General features: G+C 43.7%; 1 protein-coding gene across 2 annotated transcripts; it reads left to right on the top strand.

The window, feature by feature from the left end:
• The first annotated feature begins 983 nt into the window (after nucleotides 1–983).
• On the top strand, nucleotides 984–24,995 carry LOC147881403 (Thioredoxin superfamily protein). 2 transcript variants are annotated; one of them, XM_087369909.1, is made up of 4 exons: nucleotides 984–1,521; nucleotides 18,165–18,237; nucleotides 18,381–18,551; nucleotides 24,471–24,995. In XM_087369909.1, the coding sequence occupies exons 1-4, from the start codon at nucleotides 1,199–1,201 to the stop codon at nucleotides 24,615–24,617; spliced, it is 714 nt and encodes a 237-aa protein (XP_087226035.1). In that variant the 5' UTR covers nucleotides 984–1,198; the 3' UTR covers nucleotides 24,618–24,995. The 2 variants fall into 2 exon arrangements, with proteins under 2 accessions (XP_087226035.1, XP_087226034.1); XM_087369908.1 differs by having other exon boundaries at nucleotides 18,135–18,237; nucleotides 24,471–24,949.
• The last annotated feature ends 716 nt before the right edge of the window (nucleotides 24,996–25,711 follow it).

Here is a 25,711-nt window from a genome sequence, read left to right as displayed (position 1 = left end):
CAAAGGCATACACAATGATTAATACAATGATTAAAATGCTTCAGTCATTGTGTTTTCATACAATATGAAATAATTGTTTTCATTGCATATGAATTTTCTTTGGAATTTAATCTCTCAATTATGACGAACCAAACCAGTTGAAAGAGGTAAGAGCCATTTAGGTAGGTTTCACAAATATCCATATGTCGATCAACGGACACAACAACCGATGAAACGTTGCACCGGCCTCTCATCGTTTCGCAAGCATCCGCTTGCAAAGTACAATTACATGAGTTGGCAGATGAGTCATGCTTCGACTGATAGGGAAACCTCACCCAATTTGCATGTTCGGCTTTTGCAGGCAAATGGGAGCCTCGACATGAATTGAACTTGGGACCCGACCCCGGGCATCAGCTTTTCTAGCTCATATTTGTCCACCCTCTGTGAATGTGTAGGGTGACGTTCCCATTTTCCTTACTTTTGGAACTGGTGGCTATCAAGGACTGGACTTCACATGTCTGGTGGACGCTTGTGAAACCGGCCTTAGTCAACTGATGTGTAGTGGAGGTGTGGATATGCATAAGTCATCATTACTCTATCCTTGGTATAAATACATTTCACCCATTGGCCTCTTCACATGAAGGGCTTGGTTTGCAAACCACCTTGTCCTTGTGAGCCCATACCTTGAAACCATTTTTTCCCCACTCGAGAGCCAGGCAACACGTGATCTTGACAGCTAAAGGACTTCCTGGTTGACATGTCCGACTGCATACGTGCTCATGCTTCAAAAACTCGTGTGAACGGATCCTGGTTTTTCATGCACGCTTGGTTTGCAAACCAAGCTCTTCGCGTGAAGAGACTGAGGTCCGGGATGCCCATCTTGGGCCCACATTTAGGCATGCGTTTAGGTCAAAGGAGAGCCCAAACCACCCACGTGGAAGGATGAGGGCACGTGCATGTTCACGAGAAACATTAGCTCATTGCAGCTCATTGGATTGGAAGTGGCTCCAAAATCTGTGTATGTAGATGAGGGGGATGATGATGATGGTGATGATGAGCTGATTGCTGTGAGTGAACGCAGCAATCACCGTGATAATCATCATCATCCTGCAGTAGTTTCGATCTCACGACGGATTGGAATTTCGGAATTGAGCAACATCCTGCAGTAGTTTCCATCGCGAGGGATCGGAATTTCGGAATTGAGCAGCAAAAACGAGAAATGGACGCAGTTGGGTTATCGCCCGCAAGCACACAGGATATGGGCACGCTTGCTACCCGCTCCAGACACGGCCTCCGCTTCGGACGATTAATATATCCCTTGATTACTCTCCTTTTCATCATGCCCACCTCCAGCATCCCCATTCCCGCTCGCTACGACGGATTTATATACAATTCTTCCTTCGACACGTCTCCGTCAATCCTTTTTGAAGCTTTCTTCGACCCCCTCTGCCCTGATAGTGCCGATGCCTGGCCAGTAGTGAAGCAAGTCGTGGAGTACTACCAGGATGACTTGCTATTGATCATTCATCCGTTCCCTCTCCCGTACGTTCATTTACAGCCCAATTTGTGCTAGGAGCTTCGCTATACAAGAAGGTGCATGCCACAGGTGGCTAGGTTTGGCAATAGGCGTTTAATTTCCTCTACGTTACGGCTGCATTTGACCAGACCTAGAGGGAGACTTTTCATGCTTAACAATAGGAATTCTAAAGAAAAGTGAGGGAGTTCAGCAAATGCACCGCTAAAGCGTCAGCAACAGCAGCTGGGTCCTGGTGGAAAGTCTCTAAAGTGGCTATGTTTCGGAAATGGACTGAAAGATGAGTACCGCTGGTTGGTCAGTTAGAATTAGCGTCTACGGACTCCTCTCTTCTCTAGTGCATTGAGGCTTCAGTCTTGGTCAGAAGTTCGCTGTTTGCATTTTTACTTTGATAGGAATGAATCTAATTGCTTTCCTTTTCATGTGTAATGAGACGGCTTGTGAAATTTTGTCCAAATGTGGCTAGCTGATTTTGCATCCTGATTCACCTTTTCTAGGCGAGTATGGGTAAGTTCTTCTAGCTGAGAGTTCGAATTAACTAGTATGGACTTATTTTGATTGGCCTTCTTTTCAAGTGAGCAAGCTTGGACTGAACCAGCTGAGGTTAGTACGTAGCTACATCGCAGAGCCGTGTAAAATAAGTTACCTTCTGGCTATAGTGCAAAACAAATTACAAGCTAGTAGATATAGAGATAGAGTTCAAATGCAACGTTTTTGGAGGCTTTCAAATAAATAAAGTGAGCCTTTACATACGCTTATTCAAATATGTCCCGGTCTTTTAACTATAAACTGACCATATCACTCGGACAAAAGCTTCTTTTAAAATGTGATCCTGGTCTTCTTCTGGTAGCTGATTAGCTCAATGCTTCTGCACCAAACCCTGCTTTTCCAGAGCCAGTGTCTTAAGTTCATCTGTACGTGCAGCATTCACAGCCTTCACTTTGAATCTAAGGAACTATGAACTCTGGTACTGAGATTATAAGACAATTTTAGTCGTCATCTACAAAAGACACTTTGGAACCGACTCGCATGCTTCACAAACCATGGCTTTGGCGCTGCCGTTGATGCCCTCAATGACACTCTAAAATTTGAACATCTTTCCACATGGAAGTGAATTCTGATAGAGTTGGGATGCTTTTACACAGCCACTTCTACAATGTAAACAAGACATATCACTGTGCCTCTCAGCTTGTCACTTTTATTGGACTGATCTTAACCGCAATTTATGGTGTTTTTGGAACAGCTGTCTGCTATTTCCCGAGTGGGCAATGGCAGACAAGACCTTTTCCTCAGGGATCTGATGTCAAGATTTTCTTTTCATCAATGGTGCTTTTGGCATAATTGGGCATTATTCTTCTTTTTGTTCGCCATATCAAGCACAATGAAAATTTATCCTTTCTTTGTTTCAACTTTGATCATCATTTTTGAGACCATAGAATGAATTGTTTTTGTTTCCATTGTAAGACATTAGAGCAAGCGTGCAACAAGTGTACTTACTACTCAAAAAGTGATGCCATGCTAGATTTCCTGATCACAAAATACGAGTAAAGGAGACTGATGTATGCAAATATGATATCATGGAGGCAGATGCACAAGTACAGCCAACAAGTCACTCCGGGATGATTATTCGAAGCATCGGATGAAGAAATTCTTGATGTTGGATTTCTTGGCTCTGAAAAGTGATATCCCGAATCTCTATATCGTGTTGATTTTCAATCATAAAGCCTCCTGCAAAAATATCCAACATCTAGAAGCATACGTGTCGCATTTGTGAGCACCACATGCCATGCGTCAATAAAACATAAAAAGATGCCAACTGGTGGTCGGCAAGTGGGAGCACCGATTGCCCTGAGGAATGGCAGCAACAGCATGGAGCATTGGTTGCCACATAGTAGCCAGTTATCTGAGCACCAACTGTCCTCCTCCCTCCTACTTGAAAGTCTATATAAGGGGCCCAAAGGTTCAGTTTTCAGAGAGCCGATGGGAGCACATCTCGTTCCCTAGTGCTAGGTTTGATCTTGGATTGAGTTGTGGATGCGCCTGCATCTTAGCGTAGCCCAAGGCCCAGTAGCAAATCCAAGGCCTCTAGGCGCCACCTGGTGGTATGGGACAAAGGCTGGTCAGGATCTGGTTGGGAGTTCGTGCCAGTAGCTCAGCTCGATGCCCGGAGGGGACATCTCTTGATTCGGGATCGTATAGGTGTCATGGTTGGGTGGTGAGCAGCCTGCTCAAATTCCTCACGTTTGGTGTATTCTTGTGTTTGCTTGCAGGTCAGAGGCTTCAGGAGTGATGGGGTTGTGCCAGTTGGTATCAGAGCCAACTCATGAGGTATGAATTTCTATTGCGAGTGAGATTGGACATGATTTCCTCCAGGTATGTCTCAAATTCGAAATTCCTGGTGATACCCTGCAAGGGCATGTTGAATCGTCAGTTAGGGTGGTTGGTAGCTTGGATTGGGATAGAAGAGAGGCGAGAGAGAGCTTTGGGGAATTCGAGGGAAGTATGGTAGATTAAAAGAGTGGCTGAAAGTTTAGGGAGAGAAGGATCGCTTGGTAGGAAAGTGGATTGGAAGGGATCGCAGGTTGAGTTGATGGCGCAAGGATTGAAGAAGAAACGAGCTGACAGAGGGAAGCGATGGGCTAGGATGGGATGGAAGTCTACGTGCATCCTTCTGGATGAGCGCAAGGGAGCTGGCACTGAGGGCAAGGACAGGAAGATGTGCGCAACTGACGCCATTCTGCTTAGGACTGGGCTGGGTGGTATTCGGGGCTTGGAAAGCTTAAAAAAGCATCAGCCCTACCAAAGTTAGGGGTGTGCTTTTTTGGAGAGCAAGGCTATCTAAAAGCGAGAGCTCATGGCGCCTTTATCTTGACGGCCATCTCTCACGCTCCAGCTCAAAGTACTGCACGTGTGCGAAGCCACCTCCTCAGCCGCCATCTCTGTCGGATCCCGTCAGCCAGGGGCTGGTTTGCTGCAGCCATCGGTTCGGAACAGCCCCCCCTCCCCTCCCCCTCTTCCAGTTCGTCAGCTCGTCACCCCCTTGCCTTGCCGTTTCCTCCTCTTGGCGCAACCTCGTGGCAGTTTTTTAGCTCACTGCCTGCTCCTAGACTCCGTCTCCACTGCTGTCTTCTCTTTTCTCAAGTTGCTCTTTCCTCCAACTTGGCCTTTAGTGCTTCCTTTACCCCGATTTATTCATGGCTGATTCAGTAGAACCCAAGCTTGCTGAGGGTGATCACGACATGGATTACCACAGAGGGGACAACCAAGGTCTGTACGATGATTTGATTACAAAGACTGCCTTCAGTTCAGTGAATTCACCACTGCTCTCGACGCAAAGTTTGAGCTGGTTAATGCAAATCAAACAGGGTTGATAAAGAAACTCCAAGGGATTCAAGCTTCTATCACACTTTTGACTAGCACTGTTCAAGCGCTCACGCATGTGGATGCTTTGGCTTTAGTGTTGGGTCCGAATATTACTCCAGATCCCTATCCCGGAGATCAGAAATCTAGGACCAAGTGGCAAAAACACTTCCAGGTTCACCCTTATCCTAATGAGAAGAAGATGCAACTTGCAGCAGGGTATTTATCAGGGAAGGCTTTATTGTGGTGGAAGAAACTCCGACCAAAGCCTTTCACATGGATCGAATTTGAAGAGGTCTTCAGGAAAGAGTTTCTGAAGGAGGAGGAGGATTATGATATCGTAGGCAAGCTTAAGGCCCTCGATATGTTCAAGCTGAATTTGACTTTTGAAGTTTATCTTCAGAAGTTTCATGATTTGCAGACTAGAGCTACAAAGATGGATCCCGTCACTTTGTTGGGCTCCTTTGTGGATGGTTTGCCTAACTCGTATAAGCTTCAGATCAAGAACAAGTGTACCACTTTGCAAGAGGCCATGAACTATGCGTGCATCTGTGATGATACTATGGCCAACGCAAAGGGAACCACTACTGCCGACATGAGTGGGAAGAACAAGAGGAAGTTCTTCCCTGTCAACAACTGGTACCGGGGAATCGAAATCGGTTGACAACGCCTCCAAGAAGAATTAGACTCAGATGAAGAATAATTGAGCCCGTTTCTTACGTACCCTTAAGCTAAAGAAAGAAGGACGTTATTTTATTTGCGAGGAGCAGGGCCACACTTGGAATGATTGTCTTAAGTGCAAGAACCAGATGCAGCGTCAGGACCAAAGCTCCATGCAGGCCAAGGAACCAAAGCTAAAGGAGCTAACCAAGCATCGATGACATGTATTTCTGTAAATGTCATTACTTGCCCACTTTCTTGTAAGTGCACTTTTAATAATTCGTTATTTGGCCCCCATGACCTTTTCCAAGTTTATGGAGAAGGGACCAACACATTCTCAGCAGCTCTCACAATTTTGTGAACTAACTTGTGCGGAGGATGGGGCTGTCCACGACACCTAGTGATCACACCTACGAGGTGCAGCTTCCAGCTGGGAAGCAGTTTTGGGATCGTAAGGTCGACGAACTTTCTATTCGGATTCAAGACTACACAGCTACTCTTACATGCTATGTCATGCACTTGGAACATGTGGACTTGTTAATCGGAATAGAGTGGTTTAAAACCCATGATATTCGGATTGGATGGAAAGATCATACACTCTCTTTTTTTTTTTTAAGGACACCTAATTTTGTATTCAATGTGATAATATTCCCTCTTCCCGGGGACCTATTGTATCTATGATGCAGCTTCGGAATATAATAAACACTTCTCATTATGATGTGTATCAGTGTGTTTTGATTCCGCTTTCTTCATTTGTTGTCTGTGTTAATAACAAAAAATGATTTAAGCATGTTTAAAGACCGTGAATTGAGAACATTGTTAACTGGCAAAATAATCATAGGATCTGAGCAAAGTTTCTCCTTTAGTAGGTCAAAAGCTGCAATTTCTTTGGGACCCATCTGAAAGTGACCCCTTTCTTCTGTAAGGCATGTAAAGGAGGTGCCATCTCTGCAAAATACCGAATGAACCTCTTATAGTACAAGCACAAGCCCATAAATCTGCGTACTTCATGGATGTTCTTCAGGTGTGGCCAATCCTTGATGGCCTCTACCTTGGCGGGGTTCATCCTAACTCCATCCTTGGAAACAATGTGCCCGAGAAAATGGACCTCATGCGTGAAAAAATCACTTTTCTTGGCATTGACGAGCAGCTTATGCGTCCGTAGCTCCTCAAGAACAATTGCCAAATGCTTCTTATGTTCAGCATCAACCTGAGATAACACAATGGAGTGTAGAAGGAAGATGAAAATTCAGCCAACAGAAAGAGCTTGTTTCAGCCCGAAACAGCTCTAGAAGTAGGATGAGAAGCGGACAGCAAACTCTGGTAGCAGAGAGCTGCCTAGGAGTGTCTCCCAGCACCAGAAAAGATAAGAGAAAAGTGCGTCCAGCAAGCTGTAGCAGATCAGCCAAGAATGCGTCCACCAAAATAGAGTTTACAGCCCACAAACAACTCCATTTTTAGTGCGCCTTGCACCAGGCAGGAGCAGGAAGAGAGGCGCCCATGAATATGGCTTCAGACGTAGAAAAGAAGAACTTTTGTCGCGAAGAAAGTCAAAGACAGGTTCAAAAGTGGCCCAGAATATGAAGGCGTCCAGGTCTCGGAAGCATGCCAGCCATAGAGGGCACCAAGGGGAGGAGAACTGTCGCAAAGAAAGCATGAAATTCCAGTTCAGCAAGCAAAGGGAGAGCTGTAGAAATCCGCCATGAAGAGAATGAGGCTGCCTTGGTAGGGGTGAAGTCTCAAAACATAAAGGAAAGCCAAGGAAGGGATCCAGGGCCTTCCAGGGGCTTCTAGAGGCGACAGAAGGCAGGCAGATAGGCCACTAGCAGACACCTAAGCAAAAAGAGGCGTGGGATTTTTAATGCCCCTAGGGGGTCAAATGGGACACCATGACCCTAGTGCAAAGGAACCAATGACCCTATTTTGAAGGATCTTTAGGGGGTCAGTTTTTAAAGGATGACCCCACTGAACCAAACCAATGACCTTAGAAAATGAAACCACTCTAATAGCACCAGGAGTTGCACATGTTGCACATGAAATCATAGGTACCTTTTGGGCATTAACTAAGGCCCCTAGCTTGGTACCCTAGGCCAAATTCAGTGACAGTTAGTTTAGACACTTCACCATCACCACCACGTCCCCGTGACATGCTCTACCTTGCAAGAGGAGGTTGGTTCACCATTGGAGCGCATTGCCCTTCAAAAAGGTGGTTGCCTTCGGACTTTGGAAGATTCTGTAAAGTGTCCACTTGTGCACGAATGTCAAAGCCTTCAATCTGTCCTGCATCCCATTGAAGGTCTTAAACTTTATAGTTGCCCCTCCCTCCTTGTAATCTTTCAATTTGCCTTTAGGGGTGAGATTGGCATAAACGGGGGGCTGTAAAAATGGTGGGGGCATCATTGCTCCCGCATTTTGAGCCATTCCACATGTACGTTTGGCATTCTAGGTCCCACTCCCTGCATCTGTGGCATATTCCAAGTATTGCCCATTGTCCTAGGCATTCCTGTCTGCATTTCAGGCTGCATCCCAATGTTCGAGTACATCATATTGGCATCTGCAGGGGGCATTCCACCCATCAAAGGTTGCTGGAAATTCTGCATTCCGAGCTGCGTGCTGCCCATAAAGCTACCTGGCATTCCGGGTTCCTCTACGGATGGTGCCACTATTGCCTGAAAAACCAATCCCCCTTCAAAATATCATGGATGCATCGTCGACTAAGGAAGGGCTTGCTGTCCCTGATTGACTGAATGAACATTGTTGGAATGACCCGCTACATGGGTGATCGAGGGCATCTTTGAAGGCTGTCCACTGAAAGAAACATGCCTTTAAGTCTTCCTATGCTTCTTCAGTTTCTTCCGAGCTGACTTTTTGCTTCCAGGGGAAGCAACCATAGGGGGAGGAGCTTGCATAATCTCCATGACAGCATGTTGCAACTGCGACAGAGCTCCACTACACTTTGCATTCGTAGCTGAAAAAGAACATTAGGATCAAGCTCCTCTACCTCATCTACCTCATCCTATGAGTCCTCAGTGGCATGCTCAGGAGAAACTGGATATGCCCCACTGTCCTACTGGTCCTCACCCCTACTGATACTGTGCTTTTCTTCAAAGCTCTCTGATGCTCTGCAAGATCTTGTTCACACTGAAGTACAAACTGCTAAGAAGGAAGTGATTGTGGAAGTGGACAACAAAGCAAGTAAGTATGATATCCAAGCAGAGATTAAAGAACACGAAGCTAGATGTGATAATGCATTGAAGATTAGAATAGGGGGGCTCTTAGAAGATTGGTACAAAGAGGAGGACACATATAGTGAAATATTGATAAAGATCAAATCAAGCTTGCCTGACATTGAATGGGTGAATGATGATGAGCATGATGATGACGACTCCAGGCCAGCTTCTATTTTGCACTATAGAGGTCATGCGATCCTTACACTGAAGTCAAAAGATATGCGGATCAAGCTTCTTCGACAATCTTACAAGCTGAAGGGCACCAAAGTATGGATAGCAGAGGAGCTTACACAAACTCAACTCAAGATTAAGGCAACTGAATTAGCTAAAGTCAGGGTTGCCAGAAAGGATGGAAAATGGGCAGTTTACCGTGAAGGGGTAGCACTAATCAGAGAGTTTAAATCAAAACGACTCTCAGTCTCAAACTGATGTGTGGCTGTTTACTCTTCTAGAATATCATGTAGGTACTCTAAATAATTGGGGTTGCTTTTTGCACTCCTTGGGAGCTGCCATGTGCCCTCCCTAAAGCAGATGTACTAGAGGGTTTCTTGCTGTCCCATAGACCTTTTGGTCTCCAGTGGACGTTAATAGACTTTCTTTCTTTCTTTCTTTCAACTTGTGGCTCGGAGGGGACATCTACTGATTCAGGATCGTATCCCGTAGTGTCATGGTTGGGTGGTGAGCAGCTTGCTCAGATTCCTCACGTTTGGTGTGTTCTTGTGTTTGCTTGTTGTAGGTCAAAGGTATCAGGAGTGCTGGGGTCGTGTCAACGTGTGTGTATACACACACTTCACCAAAAAAGTGTGTACACATGCACACATGTCCACCCACACACACACACACACTTTTTTTTAAGTGAAATCTTTGATTAATTATATTACAAGGATAGTGACCTCAAAAAAGAGACGCTAGAAAATACATCAACTGAAGATCTCAATATAAGTTAAATATACATCTTGATCTATCTGATGAGTCTGCAAGCAATCAAAGAAAGATTGCTGCAGAGAACGCTTAAAGAAAGCAAACAAAGAAAAATTGGGATCACTAAATACTTTACAATTACGGTCTATCCATAAAGTCCAAAAGTGCCCAATAGTGAGCCCAAACAAAGATGAAACTCCGGTCGCTGTGGATGAAAACCAAAGAGCTAGAAAAATTTCCTGAAGAGAACGGTTGGGAATCTCGCTTGTAGCGTCTGTCGAAGAGAATCCAGAAAGCGCACACACACACACACACACACACACACACACACCCCATATACATATACATATGTGTGTGAGTCATGTATTTGTGAGAGAAGAATGCTCAGGAGTTGAACTTGGATGCCCCGGAGTCTCATGTGACAGTTTCCATAGGATTTATTAGTGCAACAAGCAACTTCTGATACTTTCTTTGATTTAGAGCTCTTAAACCCCCTTATGAGTCGGTGTTTGATCCGTTGCTTCAAAAAATTGGTGAAATTATTCCCTTGCATACTTTTTTGGAAAACCAGAGGTTGACCTGGAATGATATCATCCTTTTGGCTCACTCTATTTCTTCCTAAGGTTTGATATTTACTTCAGCCTCGTGAGTGACTTTTAGATTTTGTACTTCATGCTGGGTGTCTGCTGTCCATGCATAATCAGCATCTATGTTAGTGTGTCCAAAGAGGAGCAATTGCATCTCTCACCGAATTTTTATATGGTGCATGGTGCAAATAACTATTGTTTACTCAGAGCAGCCTTCTATCTGGCAACCTGTCTTGCTGAATTTCCTAAAAAGACAGCTGCAGCCACAAAGGAGCATGATCTGAATAGCAGGAAAGCTTGATCAGCCCACATGTTACAAGTGAAAGCACCATATTGTTGCGCATGAAAATGTACCATCAATATAAACAGGTTCGATAAGCGTAGTGCATATTATCATGAAAAGTATAACCAGGAAACAAAGGTCGAGTCTCATTCCAGAGGTCAACAAGACCAAACTGAGAGAGCAATTGAGTCCATTGCACTCACTCAAATGCAAGCATATGTATATAGTCCAACGTGTTGTCTCCTAGCTATGGCGCATGATTGAAATCGCCACAAAGAAAGGCATGTTACCTCCAAGGATATTTCAACATATCTTGCTAGATCAAAGCTCTGGTTATGCTCCTACAAGGCCATTATATGAGGCTGCAATCTATTGACATATGCCCATACAATCTTCCATTTGCGCAAATCACACAACCCCTGTACATTATATGTCAAATACTATAGTCGGCAATATATCTACAGATTTACAAGTATTTACAAACCATAGCACCTCAAACAATGATCAAGACTTGGCTTGGGCATCTCTCCGACAGGAGAAAGCTCCTATTTTGGGGCTTTGCAAAGCTTGACCTTGCTTCCAGAGTAGTCATGGTCACTCAGGTCCTATTGGCCATGGCATTGTTTGTGTTCTCTTGCTGGGGCCATTCAAGGGATTGCATCACTCATCTTAAGAGGCCGATAAGTAATTTCATATGGAGTGGACTTGATGGCAGAGAGGATGCTACAGCTAGAGTTTCTTGGGAAACTCTCATTCCCCCCACTTCGAAAGGGGGTCTCAACATAATTGATCCAGATTTACAGTGTAGGTGGTTGTGAGGAAACTTATGCGTGGACAGGAGCCTTGGAAGGACTTTTTTATTCGCAGCATACAATGATGCACTTCCTCTTCGAGAGGAGATTGGATGGAGAATACTAGGTGGATTTTTACTTCAGCCCATCCCAGATCTCCCTCCTCCCCTCTCATGGCAGCTATCCTGAAAGCATGGGCCAGTTTCAGGAATACTCTTCGGAGGATGCCCCCTTCCTCTCGAGAAGAGATTGATGGGCAGCCACTCATGTGGAATGACAGCATTTTGGATGAGCATGGTAGACCACTGGGTGCCTCCCGTTACATGTAGTGGTCCAATTTTTGGGAGAGGGACTTGCCTCCATTGTGGGTGCCTAGAAAGCTTTCAAAAAGCTTCCAGAGGATAGGAAAGCTCAGATGACTAGTCATCTCAGAGACAGTGCTGACGGAATTCAGCAAATTGATGCAGCCTTACCAGTGGATTGGATGGAGACAGATGACATGCCTATCACTTTCTCTACTTGGATGGCCGCATTCTCTACTTCAGGTTATTGCAGTTCGAGATGCACAGGAGGATGCCTTAGTTTTTGATGTGCTTTCCGGAGGCAGGCTGTCCAAATCTTTAGATCATATCTTGATAGAGAGAGCATTTCAGCCGGTTAGGATTGTAGGCTACGTGGAGATTGGTTCAGACTTTCAGTGATACCTGAATCCCGACCCTCTTCTCATCTCCCTATGATCTTGGAGATCATGGCTTTACGGAGGTGTACCAGCAGAATTCTTGCAATGGGATCTAGGAGAGTGGGAGTGGATTGATGAAGGGCACCGAGAGAGGCGCCTGCCCTTCTTTCGTTACATGGTTCGTAATGCCATGATATTTCAGCTCAGATGTAGAAATTGGAGGCCCTCCAGATCTCTTCATTGGGATGCATTTCATATTTCTGCTGATTTGCAGAAAAGTTTTTGGAGGAGACTCTGGAAATCTCACAGGAATAGAAAAGTCACTCTCTTTTCCTAGTTTTCTATTCATGGAGGGATTTTAGTAAACCTGTGGCAGATCCAAGTTTGAGGCAGATCCTACTTGCTCCCATCGCCATGCTACTGTGGAGACTATTCAACATTGTTTATGGGATTGCAGACAGGCACATGTTATATGGAAGGGGGTTGCTAGGATTTTCAAAATTTTTGCACATTCCCCCTTCTTCATGATGTGGGGCTCAGTTGCTTGGCTTTCCCTTTCGGGGCCTCAGGTCTTCTTTGAGAGGCATGACTCATCATGGGCTATAGAGGTCATACGACACTTGGACTCTTCTTGGGAGATACTAGCAAGTATATCAGCATGGCTTATATGGAGAGCCAGGTGCATAGAGGCATTGGATGGATCCCAGGTTCAGCCCTCTCAGACCATGGGCAGTATATGTACAAACACTATACACACACTCATGGCCATTTGGATGGGCATGCAGGGGTCCTCTTGAGCAGCTTCTGCTAGGAGCAATGCTTTTCTTAGGGAATGGAGGGACTCTACTTTCTTCTCTAAGTCTTCCACAGGGTTGAGATGGCGCATTTTCAGCCTCAATTTTGGTTATTTTGTACCTCTTTTTGAGGAGTTTTTTCATGCACGACATGATGTATTACCGCATTGAGCTTGCTCTGGTTGGTTTTATTCATACTTAATAGAAGTCTATTTTTGCAAAAAAACAAAACAATGATCAAGACTGCATATCTACCTCAGGATCCAAAGTATGATCCTGAGGGCCACGGAATAAGAGGGTAGGCTCATCTTCTCGGAATAGAGTGCGGCTCAGAGTCACTGCAGCCCAAGTGAGACCCATACCTGAGTTCTCAGAAGCGGTATGCCCATTAGAGGGAGCATCACTCCATGTACGAGGTGGAACTGGCCTCTAGCTAAGACAATTCTCCTCAAGGTTTGCCAACCTTCATTCGTTCCCTTGGTTTTGCTTGAGCTGTAGGGGGCTTTTGACAATTACCATTGGGAGCAAGAGCGACCTTAGCCTTTCCTTTATCCTGAACCATTGGAATAGGCTTATTGGTTTTAGTCTTAATCCCAAAAGTCCCACCCAGGAGCATCCTTGTTTTGTATAGGATCTGGTATAGCATTAGGAGCCATCTTATGTAAGGCCAGGGGACATTGCGAAGCCCAGAGCCTGCTTTTTCTCTTATTCTGAGCCAGCCTTTCTTTATTAAATGTCTTGTTGTACTTATAAGCAGCCATTCAATCTCAAGCAGGAAAGAACTCCAAGTCTGGTCTTTATGACTCACACCCAAGGATAGGAACAACAAAAGCAAGAAAGGCCTATAAAAAGAGGGTCTTTTTGTTACCAAGCTGTAAATATTCCAAGTAAAGTACAAAGTTGGTAAAGAGTTCCTTATTTATCTTAGTTATGGCAAAAAAAGTTCTTTTAATTGGTCAAAGCAGTGACTTCGGTCAAAGACAATTGACTTCGGTTAAGAGGGCTTGACTTTGGTCAAGAGACTTGATTTAGGCCAAGAGGGTTCACTTTAGTCAACCAAGATATTCCAACCTCGGTTGGAAAATTTTGGTTATAATTAAGGCGCCTTGACTATTGGTCAAAGCCCTGTAATTATAGTCAAAGAGGGTTGACCCTGGTCAACCAAAGAAATTAATATTTGTGCATCCACATTGATTTGCTCGGTGGGACACCCATAGAGACTAGGATTAATCTAGAGATTATTTTTGCATGCAAAAGCTCATAGTTAATGGGTGCCATGGTGGTGCCCTATACTTATGGAGCTAAGGAAGAACCTTACCAAAGCAAATTGACCATGGGAGTTGGAAGGTCTAGAAAGACCCAACCCATGGCCTGAGTTTAGATAGTGGATAGAATTTTGACACTTGCCAATTGCCAAGAGTAGAGTGTTCATCTCTCCTTGTAATCTGAATTATTCACGTTTGTAGAAAATCAGCGTGTGAGCTGAAAATCTTGTACTCTATAATCTTTTCTCTATCCAATAAAAGTCCTAAGGGGTCCAGCCTTTTGGTTTTGGGCCCTAATGGGCCTGTGAGTGAAGAGAGCTCTAGAGGGAGAAGAGAGAGTATTGGTGTTCTGATGATGTAAGCGCTGATTACTTAGTTGATTAAACCTTGTGCCAGTGATTGCGTTATGTGTAGGATGTTGTGCTTCTAAACAAATCATGTCTCAGTGTCATGGATGACATCAGCAAAATGGGCACACAACCACAAGTTCAAGCCTAGCTAAGATCTTGTAAGTGGTATCCTGAAGAGTGATCGAGCACCATTGTTGGATATTTAATCTATCTCCCCCTTTTGGGATCAGGTAGATCTAGCAAAACGATTGAGCGACTGGGAGAGAAAACTGGAGTCGAAAATGTCTTGGGAAGCCAATCGCGCAAGAGAGCACGAATGTACTCCCTGAAGCACTTGAAGAAGGTTGGGACGAAGCCATCCTCTCCCTCGAGCACTTCTATGGTGGGAGTGCCCTGAGGGCCTCCAAGAGCTCCTCATCTATGAATGGGGCATCCATCTGTCTGCTCATGCCTCGGGAGACCACTAGAGGAGTATGTGCCCAGACGCCACACGAAAGCCCAAGTTGCAAGAACATATGGGGTCGCCTCCTTTATCTAGAACAACTGGTGATAGAAGTCTGTGGTTAGCTCCAGAATCTCCTGATAATCCAAGTGGTCTGGCCGCTCTTGTCATGCATCTGATTGAGCTAGGTCCTTGTTGGTTGTAGGCTAGTGGTTTCAAAAAACCTGCGTGGTCATCCTATCTACCTATTGGACCCAACGTGCTCTAGAGGAGTGGTAAGAGAACTCTGCTTTACGAATCTCGATGGCCTGAAGGTCAAGGCACACACTCATTCATGTTTGCAAGTCACGAGGAGGCCTGGTCCTGCTCCTTGAGTCTCTCTATGGGGGCCAAGTCATGTCTTACTGCTCTCTCCCTCGCATGAAGGGAGTGTTGCCTCTACATTGCCAGTGACTGTAGCTCCATGCTACTGTGAATCTTTGGTGCAGCCCTGTTGGCCCCACCGTTCTATGGGAGCAAGACTGGCTATTGCTAGATCTCTGCTATGACCTGCTATATCCCCTCCTCTTGTGGCAATGCATTGGGGATACTCACCTCCTCTTGAGGGAGTCCACAACGGGGCTACTCTAAGTGAAGCACGATCGAGGAATTCACATCATTGTCCCGGCTTGCATCGCCCAATCTCCCACATAGAATCTCGAGTCACTCTGGTAGGCCATCAGTGCGTCTCTAATAAAAAAGGAATAGCAAGGTTGGCTGAGAGTCTAGAAAACTCTACCACCAAAATGCCCCCTTATCCAATATCTCATGAAGGATCTCCTCAAGCAGGGCCTTTGTGCATTCTACGAAAACCCTGAGTCAGGGAACCCTGTCATTTGCAAGAATCAAGCTTATTGTGGTAGGCGGGGACTCTAGCACTATACGAATACATCGTCCAATGGAGGACAAGATGGAATGATACTCTTTCAGAAGCCCTGAGAAATGAAGTGTCACTAAGAATCGTGGCACGTAGTGCATTGTGAACGGCTGTGGGAGTCCAGGGAGTTGCCATGTGAGACCTTCTTACTAGACCAAAAGGTCACTACCAAGATTACGTTTCCTAGAACCAAGAAGCAAAATGCTGCACTTGGTAGCTAGAAAAACTTAGTGATCATACTTTGAGTGGGAATTTGCTTGAGCACCCTAATCTCGTCTATGTGCCCCGAGCATCCGGTCTCTGTGGTGTATAGCCTCATGAATGAAAGTCACCAAATGTCCCTGGTTCGGATGAGACAAGAGGCTGGAGAGGGGTGAGAACCCATCCCTGAAGAGACAATGATGATGACCTCAAATTCCATAGTACACAGGACGGAACTGCCTGATGAAATCCTCAAAGAGGGGGGGAGATGGATCTATGTGTAGCTTTGTGGATCAATGAAGCCCTTCTCGGATATCCATAAGTAGTGGTCTCTGTAGAAGCTGAGCTTGACAGGAAGCACGCTAAGGGCTAACCAGGTCTTGAATGTGTGTACGGAGCAACTCCTCGAAACTCTATTGATAGACGGGTAAATCCCCATGACCAAGCTGTACCAAGACCCAGGCCAGGGGGGGGTTGGGGGCTGCAGCACCTGTGCACAGCTGGCTGGAGAGCCATCGCGACGCAGCACACCAGCAAGAGCTGGAGGTGCAGGGTGCGTGGGAGATGGAGCAGAGGAAAAGGCTAGGGGAGGCGGAGCAAATGGTGGGGGGAGGGGGAGGTGGTGGGGGAAGTGGTAGGGGAGCTGAGTTTGGGGGGTGGGCGAGCAGAGGCGAAGTGCAGGGGGGCTAGTAGGAGCACCAGCAAGAGAGCCAAATAGCACTTTCAGAACTTCCTTGCAATGGGAGAGATTAATATGAAATACTGTCGCCTCCACAAGCAGTTGTAGCTTGAAGGAAGATGATGTAGACTGCTTTTGATCAATTTCTTTTTAACTGGTAGCCTTCATTGTGACCAAGTCTGGCCTTCACTTATGGGATCTGACAAAAACACTATGGGGATGTCATAGTATGCAATCCCTGGTATGTGTGCATATGGTGAGTTCTGTCCTTGCCATATTAGTGGACCTGCAAAATTTATGTTGTGATATTGCGCTATCAACTACTTTTTCTAAATTTTTGTCCATAGAGCTATTTCTTTAGTAGTGACTTGATAGACATATTATAAGCACTCATAGACTACTTTTGATTAGCCTTTTCCTTAAGTGCTAGCCTTCATCACCATGGAGTTTGTCCATTTCTGGAGCACTCAACAAATGAGGATTTTCATATGAATGATGCTCATGTGTGTGCTCATATCGATATGTGTGCCTGTGAGAGGCTTTGTTTATAGAATGGTCTGTATGAGATGCTGATATTAAAGCAAGAAAATTGCATTTCAAATCTCTTTTTTGTCACTGGAGGTCAATGTACAAGTTCCAGTTGATTCCTTTGGTATTCATTATACATGGTATTCGGCTTCAAATGGCTCATTTCATGCTCAAACAAAGCTGTATCACAAGGATTTAAAAGCTGAAAGCATGTGTTTCTCTGACACATACTGACATTGGACATTACTTAGTCAAATCCGTGTGCTCATGCGCGTGCATGTTTGTGTGCGCACACACAATGTATACATATGCTTGTGTATGTCGCACACAAAAACATGTACATATACACATATGCATATAAATTTATGAATGCATGTGTATACATACATAGCTACATACATACATACACACATACATACACCCATCTATGTCTACATCACATTTACATCGCACAATTTTAAGTTCCTGATAGCAGCCTAAAGTAAAAGCCATAAACTCCATCGTGCATACAAGGACTACCTACTGTGGTATGCCTGGTAATAAGAGCCTATTAACTTTATTCAATTTGAGTGGCAATTTTTTAACATGGAGCTGGCTGCATGATCTTTTTGATGTTGCAAAGGCAATTATAATTTTCAGCAGGAGCTGTAAAATCAGCATTTTCATGATTTTGAATGAACCACTTCATAAGTTCACGTTTCTGGGAAATATAGGTCCAAGGGTTTACAAATGGAGGCTTTATACAATAGAATTGATCTGGCTAAGTGTATGCATATTTTATGTAAAGTGTGTCCAAGCCACCCTTTACGAGCACGATAGTTGAGTTCAGTGTATGTCTGACCGTATAGTTAATTATCAATCATCCATAACATGAGGGTGTCCTTTTGCATGTCCTGTTCATCATTTATCAGTGCTTATGGTTGTTATTGTTGCAGATACCACCACAACGCCTATTTTGCATGTAGGGCCTTGAATATTGTGAACTTCATAAACAGTTCTTTCACATACCCATTGCTGGAGTTGTTTTTTACCTATCAGGTAATCATTTTACATTCTGGATTTACAACCTTTCTACTTAAGAATGCTACAATATTTGCATCTTGCACTGCTTTGCCTTGTCTCCCTCATCAGTTTTTCCTACTTATAAGATGGTACTCAAGTTTACATCTGCTGGATGCCAGGATAGCTTTTCCACCAGTGCAACAACTGAGGAAGCACCATCATCTGTGGTGGATAGGATTGTACAACTTGTGTCAGACAATCTTGACGACTTGCCATCTGATTTTGAAAGCAAATTTAAATCTGGATTCTCAGATTCACGCACTGATATGGCCACTCGTATCTCCTTCAAGGTGAATTAGTCATACCATGACCATTGAAAAAATAATGATTTCTGGCCTAATATATGAAGGAACACACCAAGATGGATTTGCATTGTTTTAAACCGGCTACGGGGTATGGTCCATGTGAATCTCCCAAGAAATGGGTTTTGTGGGCTCTTGGTGGCCTTCCATGCTGCTCTCCCCCTCACTGCCTCACCCCAAACCCTTCCCTCCTGCCTGCACCCCCCTGGTGCCTGCTGTCCCTCCTTTTCTTGCTGCGTCCTTTCTCCACCAGGCTCTCCACAGATTCTCCCCTATCCCTTTCCTTCGACAGGCTTCTTCTGCCCCTGTTCCCTGTTGGCGTCCCACCTGTCCCCCCCATGGCTGTCCACTGCCCCTTCCATCAAGCTGCCCCAAGAGAAAAATAAGTGGGTGGGATCTGATTTGGCATTCTGCTAGGAAAGGGAAAGCTGGATAGGATCATCAAGAGCAATGTCAGAAATACACATTCCGCCATTTGAATGTGCTTCAAGCTGCTCTTTCCTCTGTTCATTTGCATCATTAAAAGCACCAGTGGGCAGCCTGCAGACAATGGAAAGGAAGCCCTGTTCCCATACCAGAGAATTCTTATTTTGATGAGGCCCTGTTGTGGCTGCTTGGGATAAGAAGCACTCTTTGCAATCACAGATGGAATCAAGAAGCACTCTTTGTAATCACACAGAATTGCACAGATGGAATCAAGATAGTCTTCAATTCCAAAGCTGTAGTGACATAATAGATAAAATAAAATAAATGTGAACGCTGCTGTAAATCAGCGTGTGTTTCCCTTTTTGGGCTGAAAATCAGGATTATTTTCAAGCCTTTTGGAGCACACTAGACAGGTTGGAAGGCCTGCATACAGAGGGACAGCAATGACACGGCTTCTTTTCCTACCACCCCCCTCCCCTTGTAGAAAAGGAGGGGAAGATTAGAGAAAGGGGATCGAAGAGCACAAGGGAGAGAGAGGAAGGGGGAGGAGGGAGATGGGTAGGGGAGAGAGAGAGAGAGAGAGAGAGAGAGAGAGAGAGTCATATTAACGTCCGCAGAAGACAAGTAAAAAATGTCAAAAAGACTTACAACATCTGGATAAGCCAGAGGGTCGAGGAGTGCACATGGCATCTCAGCTCGATTATTACATCACACCGATACATGCTAGGACTATAAAAACTAATAGAAGTGGCCTTCATAACATCAGTTTGAGACTGAGAGTCGTTGGGTTTAGATTTGAAATCTCTTATTAGTGTTGTTCCATCTTGATACACAGCCCATTTTCCAGCTTTATGTGCATCCTTCATTTTGGTGAGCTCGACACTCGTCTGCTTGAGCTGAGTTAAGGTGAGTTCCTCAGAGATCCAAATCGTTGTGCCCTTCAACTTGTTTGTCTATCGAAGAACCCTAATTCTTCCCGCTCTCTCTTTGAAAAACACTTGTACTTAACATTCATGTTTGGGAGACAGCTGATATCATTATGATCCCACTCTACTTGTGGTATTTTCTTCTTGAGACATGCAATCCTCTCGTCTGCTATGTAATCCTCTTCTTCATTAAAAGGGCCAAGGCAATCCTTGGGCAGCCTTCCAATGCGTAGTATCTTCTTACTGTGTGCTATAGCCTGCTGCTCTTTTACTTCTGTGTACAGATCTGCTTTGTTGAGTTTGCTGTCCGCAACAATGGCCATCTCTTTCTTGGCTGAACTCACCTGAGTGTTGATCATTTCCTTGACCTTGGAGACGAGTTGGTGCTGGTGGAGATGTGCTGAATTTCTCCATAGTTTTTGCAATAATTTCTTGCTTGCCTTTGTTCTCCATCTCGTTCACCTTTCTGCTAAGAGGTGCAACTAGCAGCCTGAGCTCTCTGACTTCATGATCTGGCTTTATTTTATCTTTTCCTTTGGCTGCTGCAAAATATGGTTTGGGCATGCACTATCGTCCAGTATGGGAGGTCATTTCTCGAATGATTCAACCATTTCAGCCAGTACTGCCATTAGAGTTTTGAGACAGGCTTCAGGATTGGACTCTTCTTCCTTTATATTCTTCTATTCGTCCTTTGAAGCTGTCTCATATCACAGTCTCTTCTCTATATAAAGTTTTGTTGCCACCACCTTGGGTGTCAAACAGAGCTAATCAAATAGCACTATACATCACTCTTGGATTTAATTTGGCAGACCCACCTTTTACCAATGGAAGTTTTACTTGATGGTAACTCCCAAGTTTTGTTTTTATATGATGATGCCGTACTCTTCTTTCATTGCTTCTTGCCACTTGGAATTGTCTTTGACCTCGTCGTATCTTTCAAGCTCCAATATATCTTTAATGGTTGTCATTAAAGCTTGATTCACATTAAGCTGTTAGGATCCCTTCTTATCCTTGTAGATCTTCTAAGTCCATCCTCACTGGTTGAGGGTTCTTCTAGAACATGACCTTCTTTTTATAAAACCATCTAGGCAAGATCTTTGAGTTAGGCTTCTTTTCACTAGTATTTGATGAAGACTTAGCATTAGTTGGTTCATCTTATTTCTCTAGTGCTTGCTCAGTGATGGGTTAGAGTGATGTAACTTGTGAAAATATCCGTTAACTCCATCATTGAAGATTATATCCATGCTTGTGATGATATTTCATGCTTTAGGATTCCAAATCCTATAGGCTTTGTGATCACAATCATTGTAGCCAACAAGTATGCCTTTTGATTGATTTATTATCAAGTGTCTTTCGATTGGCATCAAGAATGTGGGCATAATCCAAGTGTACAGAGGTGATGGAGGGTATCTAAGTTCACCCTTCCTAGACTATGGCCAGTATTTGAACTGACACAGTACACACTCTGATGGCCATTTGGGCGAGCATGCAGGGATCCTCCAGAGCAGCCACTGCCAGGATAGTTACTTTTTTCAGAATTTGGAGGGGATCTCCTTTCTTCTCTAAGTTTCCTTCAAGGTTGAGATGGCATTTTCAGCCTCCGCCTTGGTTCTTTATTAGCTCACTTTGAGCTGTTTTTTCTTCATGCATTGCATGATGTACTCTTGCGTTTGAGCTTGCTCTCGCGGTTTTCATTCATACTTAATGAAGTAATTTTCTTGAAAAAAAGAATGTGGGCATAATCCATATATATATATATATATATATATATATATATATGCATGCCTCTTCAAGAGTTACAACATGGAGGGGGAGGGGAGATGTCCTTGTGTTCTTCCCTTCTCAATCCCCTCTTTGAGATTCTTGGTAAAAAACATGCCTTTGCTAAGCCTTTGTTGCCAGCAGCATTTCTATCTACCTCTATTATGGAGGTCGCATAGAAGATGTTCCTCTGCACTGGACCAAAGGAGTTAGGGGAGAGGGTGAGACCTCCTATTATTGCAAGACTTGCCCGAACACCTTGCCTTTCGTATGCATGGGCAGTCCAATCCTCCAAGGATGGTTTCTTTGTAAACAAAGAGGAGATATCAGTTGTCACATTCTCAATACCTCAGCAAAATAAGAGAGGAGGCAGTTCAAGAGGAGACATTAGTTGTCACACTCTTGCTACTTGAGAAAAATAAGAGAGAAGGCGGCTTAGAAGCTAGAATTGATCAAAGAAGAGGAGGCTCACAAGTTTCCTTCATGGCCCCCAATCTCCTGCTGCTTACTTAGAATCCTTGATTATAAATACTTTAATTAGGAAAGGGTGCATTGTGACTAATGTGAGATTTTTTAGAAAAGGCTAGTTTTATTTGAGAAAGCAGATATGGCTGACACATTTCCAGTCATGTCCAGTGGTCTATTACAAGCCAATCCATGTACTGTGCTTATTTTTAGATTTTCTCTTGACTTCCCTAGGTCAACTATAGTTCATGACTGGGTTGAACTGCCTGACCTTCCCCTCTCCATGTGTAACCCATATTGAGGAACCTCAATACAAATCTTTGGCATAGAAGGATGGTTTACATCAACTCCAGCAGACTTTGATGTTGAAAAGGCTTGATATGGCAGGTGCCTTGGGTTTAGTACAGCCACAATTCTCCTTTTGGCAGGGTTTTGGTTTGAGATGCACAGTTTTTCTCAGAAGTTTGAGCAAAAAGGGCACAAGCCCTTATTGATTGTGGGCACTCAGCGGCTGATGAATACTAAATCAGTTGGAAGGAAGAAATTTATGGCAATCTCAAAGCCATTCAAGCTCCTTGGCAGCTAGTCCAGGCGAGCTAACTCTAATAGCATGTCAGAAAAAGAGGAGTGGGAGTAACAACACAGCAGCATACCCCACACACACACACTCGGATTACTGAATTATATCTACATGTATTGACTTACAACGGAATGTAAATACACCTGATTCATGGAACTAACAGAATCCTGAGTAAGGATCAATACATGCAAACTATGCACATATAATTCACCAACAGTCGGTGACGCATTTCTTAAGTAGCTGCACCCTAAATATCTTGCTTGGAGTTTTATTAGGAACCGTGCCTAAAGAATGAAATGATCTTTTTCCATGTTAATAGCTGAAAGGGTTGTTCAGAACTTGATTTGATGGGATTATGATTGAAGTGTTAGTCTTCATCATACCTGAGTTTTTCCCTTGCCTCCAAAGAAGTGGTAGAAAGCATTTTGGGTTGTATGAATATATCTTTCTCTACATATGACCTGCACCTACTTTGGGCCATAATTATGATAGAGGATGTTAGAGTATGTAGTCCTTGATAGGCTTGGCAAAGCTTTGTGAAATGGATACTGAGAAGTAAACGATTCCCACATTTTCATTTATTTGTATGATTATGGTATGATAAGTTTTCCCAAAACTGATATCATTATATTTATTTTGAGAAGAGCTTTTGTGTTTTAAAGTTTTTTGTTTCGAAGTGCAGATTTTGGAGAGACTAGAATGAAACAGTCACCTTCATAAGCAGTCGTAGCATGCATAAAGAGAATGTGGACTGCTTTTTCATGGGCCTTCTCCTATATTGCTGGCATTCATCAGAACTGAGTCTGCCCCTTACCGCTATTTTGACAGAAAATCAGTATGAAGAGATTTGTATAAACAGATGCTCATGTGTGTGTAGTTTGTGGATATGTGTGAGTGCAAAGGTTTATAGACTGGTCTATGAACCTGGTGGTGACTATCATGAGGTTTGAACCACAATTTCTCTTTTAGTATTCGAGTGAAGGATGTTTGTACTATTGATGTGACACAAGTTTCACAAAATGCATGTTCTTCATATACCTCAGAAGATCTGGAGTGTTTTCCAACATTGTTGCACGACGTTCTGTTCAGTTGCACAGTAATATTAATGATTCTGGTGCAATGACATGCAAAAATAAGCAGGGATCGCCAGCTGTTCTTCAGCTGTTGCAGTGTGCGTTTTAGCAGCACCAGCAAGCTTGTGGATTCTAGATTGAAAAGGAATCGTCTTGATTTGCAGCTTGTGTTCTCAGTGAACAATAGATGTAGTCCTAACCCCTTTGATGCATGATGACCCTCATTAAAGGGACGCCTGGCATTTCTCTTTTGCTATTTTCACTGGATATGTTCCCAATGCGCAGTCATTCTTTGTATATCTGATCAGGAATTATACTTCAATGAAAGATTTGTCATAGAATTAGACTTGTAGTGCACATGCCACCTTTATTTTATAAGGAGACACTAGTGCTGTCTAGTTCTTGCTCTATGGTAATTGTTTGCATCTTTTAATCTGAATTATCCCCTCACAAAGTTGCTTGCAAACTCCCTTCTTTCCTTTGTTCTTTCGCTTGTTTTATAAAGTATTATAAGTTGTAAGATTGAATATATTATAGTCTTGTGAAGGTATATATATGAAAATTTCCCCTGCGGATACAAAGTGATCATACATGCATGTGTAGTTTGAGTAGGCAAATAGAGAATGTTGTGTCGCTGTGTAATGCAGGAAGTGACAGTATGATGTTGGTTTTGCAGTTTGGCTGCTCTAGAGTTGTGACTGGTACCCCTTACTTTTTCATCAACGGGATTCCCCTTTATGATGCAGATTCATCTTGGACTTTTTCTCAGTGGATACAAGTGATTGGGCCTTTGCTGAACGGCAAATCCTACTCGGGTACATAAACATGTTTGATATTCTAAGATTTTACCTCATACAAAGGGCTGAATAAATAGCCACTCCAGTGGTTTATAATGCCAATACCACCATCTGTGAAATGAAGAAAAGGGTTGCCTCCATATACTGATAAAAGCCTCCCTCATGCGCCTATCACGATTTCAAGGTGATATTTTAAGATTTCAAGGTGGTACTGCAGAAATAAGGTCCTGGCAGCTTTTTAGACCTCCCAAGGTGAGGCAGGCCACAACAAAATTATTTTAACCATGTTAATGGTAGCATGTATTTTTGTGGTTTGAAGAATGATGAATAATGCTCAATAAATAATGATATTAATAGAGACCTCAGCCTTGCTGGTTGTTTGGGGTATCTAGTGCCTGTCTTGAGCGTTGTTGGGACTGTATACTGTGTAACTGTGATTGTGGGGTGCAAAATAGTTGAACTTCATGAAGTGCTTATCCTTGCAGATAGTCCATATGCAGTAAAGTATTAAGCATACTTGACATTAGTTTATTCACAGAAACATTAAGGCGTGATAGATAATGATGATACTTTAAGGATCCTATCACAGATGTAGTTGAAACCAGCTTGCTTATCTGTCTACCTTACTCTATAAATGATTTTGATCAATGATGGACGATTAATATCTCTTTCCCCCCCCCAATTTTTTCATAATTTCTACAATTATTTTACAGATGGCCACATGGGCGCCATGTATGTCCAAGCTTTCTCTCCCTATGAACTCCGAACCAGCGGGGTAGCATCCAACATATAGCCGTGTCATTCTCCACCAAATGGGCTAGGAAGAGACTTGCCACAATAGTGGCTCTTTGACACGACCTATTTGAGCTGTAAGGCTAACTTTTGCATCAAGTATGAAAGCATTCCTTGTCAACCAAATATGCCACAAATCTGTCCATCTAAAAAAATGAAAGAAGATAGCATATTCTGGCTTGTCCAGCCCATGCGGAATCTTGCCAAAAATCCAGCCTTTAACCGTTATGTGCCTATTGGTCAACAGAGTCCATCGAGAAATGAAATTCCACATTGTTGCCACTGGACATGAAATGAAAAGATGCGGAGAAGTTTCCAAGCATGTAGA

Source organism: Dipteris shenzhenensis, chromosome 31, assembly GCF_047967505.1.
Source record: "Dipteris shenzhenensis isolate YYH24624 ecotype China chromosome 31, Dip_SZ_1.0, whole genome shotgun sequence".
In the NCBI taxonomy this organism is placed as follows: domain Eukaryota; kingdom Viridiplantae; phylum Streptophyta; class Polypodiopsida; order Gleicheniales; family Dipteridaceae; genus Dipteris; species Dipteris shenzhenensis.
This window is presented reverse-complemented; position numbering and strand designations above follow the sequence as displayed.

Bases quoted from the DNA above. Each gene is read 5' to 3' on its own strand.
- LOC147881403 (XM_087369908.1), top strand. From the start codon at position 1,199: ATGGACGCAGTTGGGTTATCGCCCGCAAGCACACAGGATATGGGCACG. The intron at 1,522-18,134 runs GTACGTTCATTT...TTATTGTTGCAG, and splicing joins ATTCATCCGTTCCCTCTCCC to ATACCACCACAACGCCTATT. The intron at 18,552-24,470 runs GTGAATTAGTCA...TTGGTTTTGCAG, and splicing joins CCACTCGTATCTCCTTCAAG to TTTGGCTGCTCTAGAGTTGT.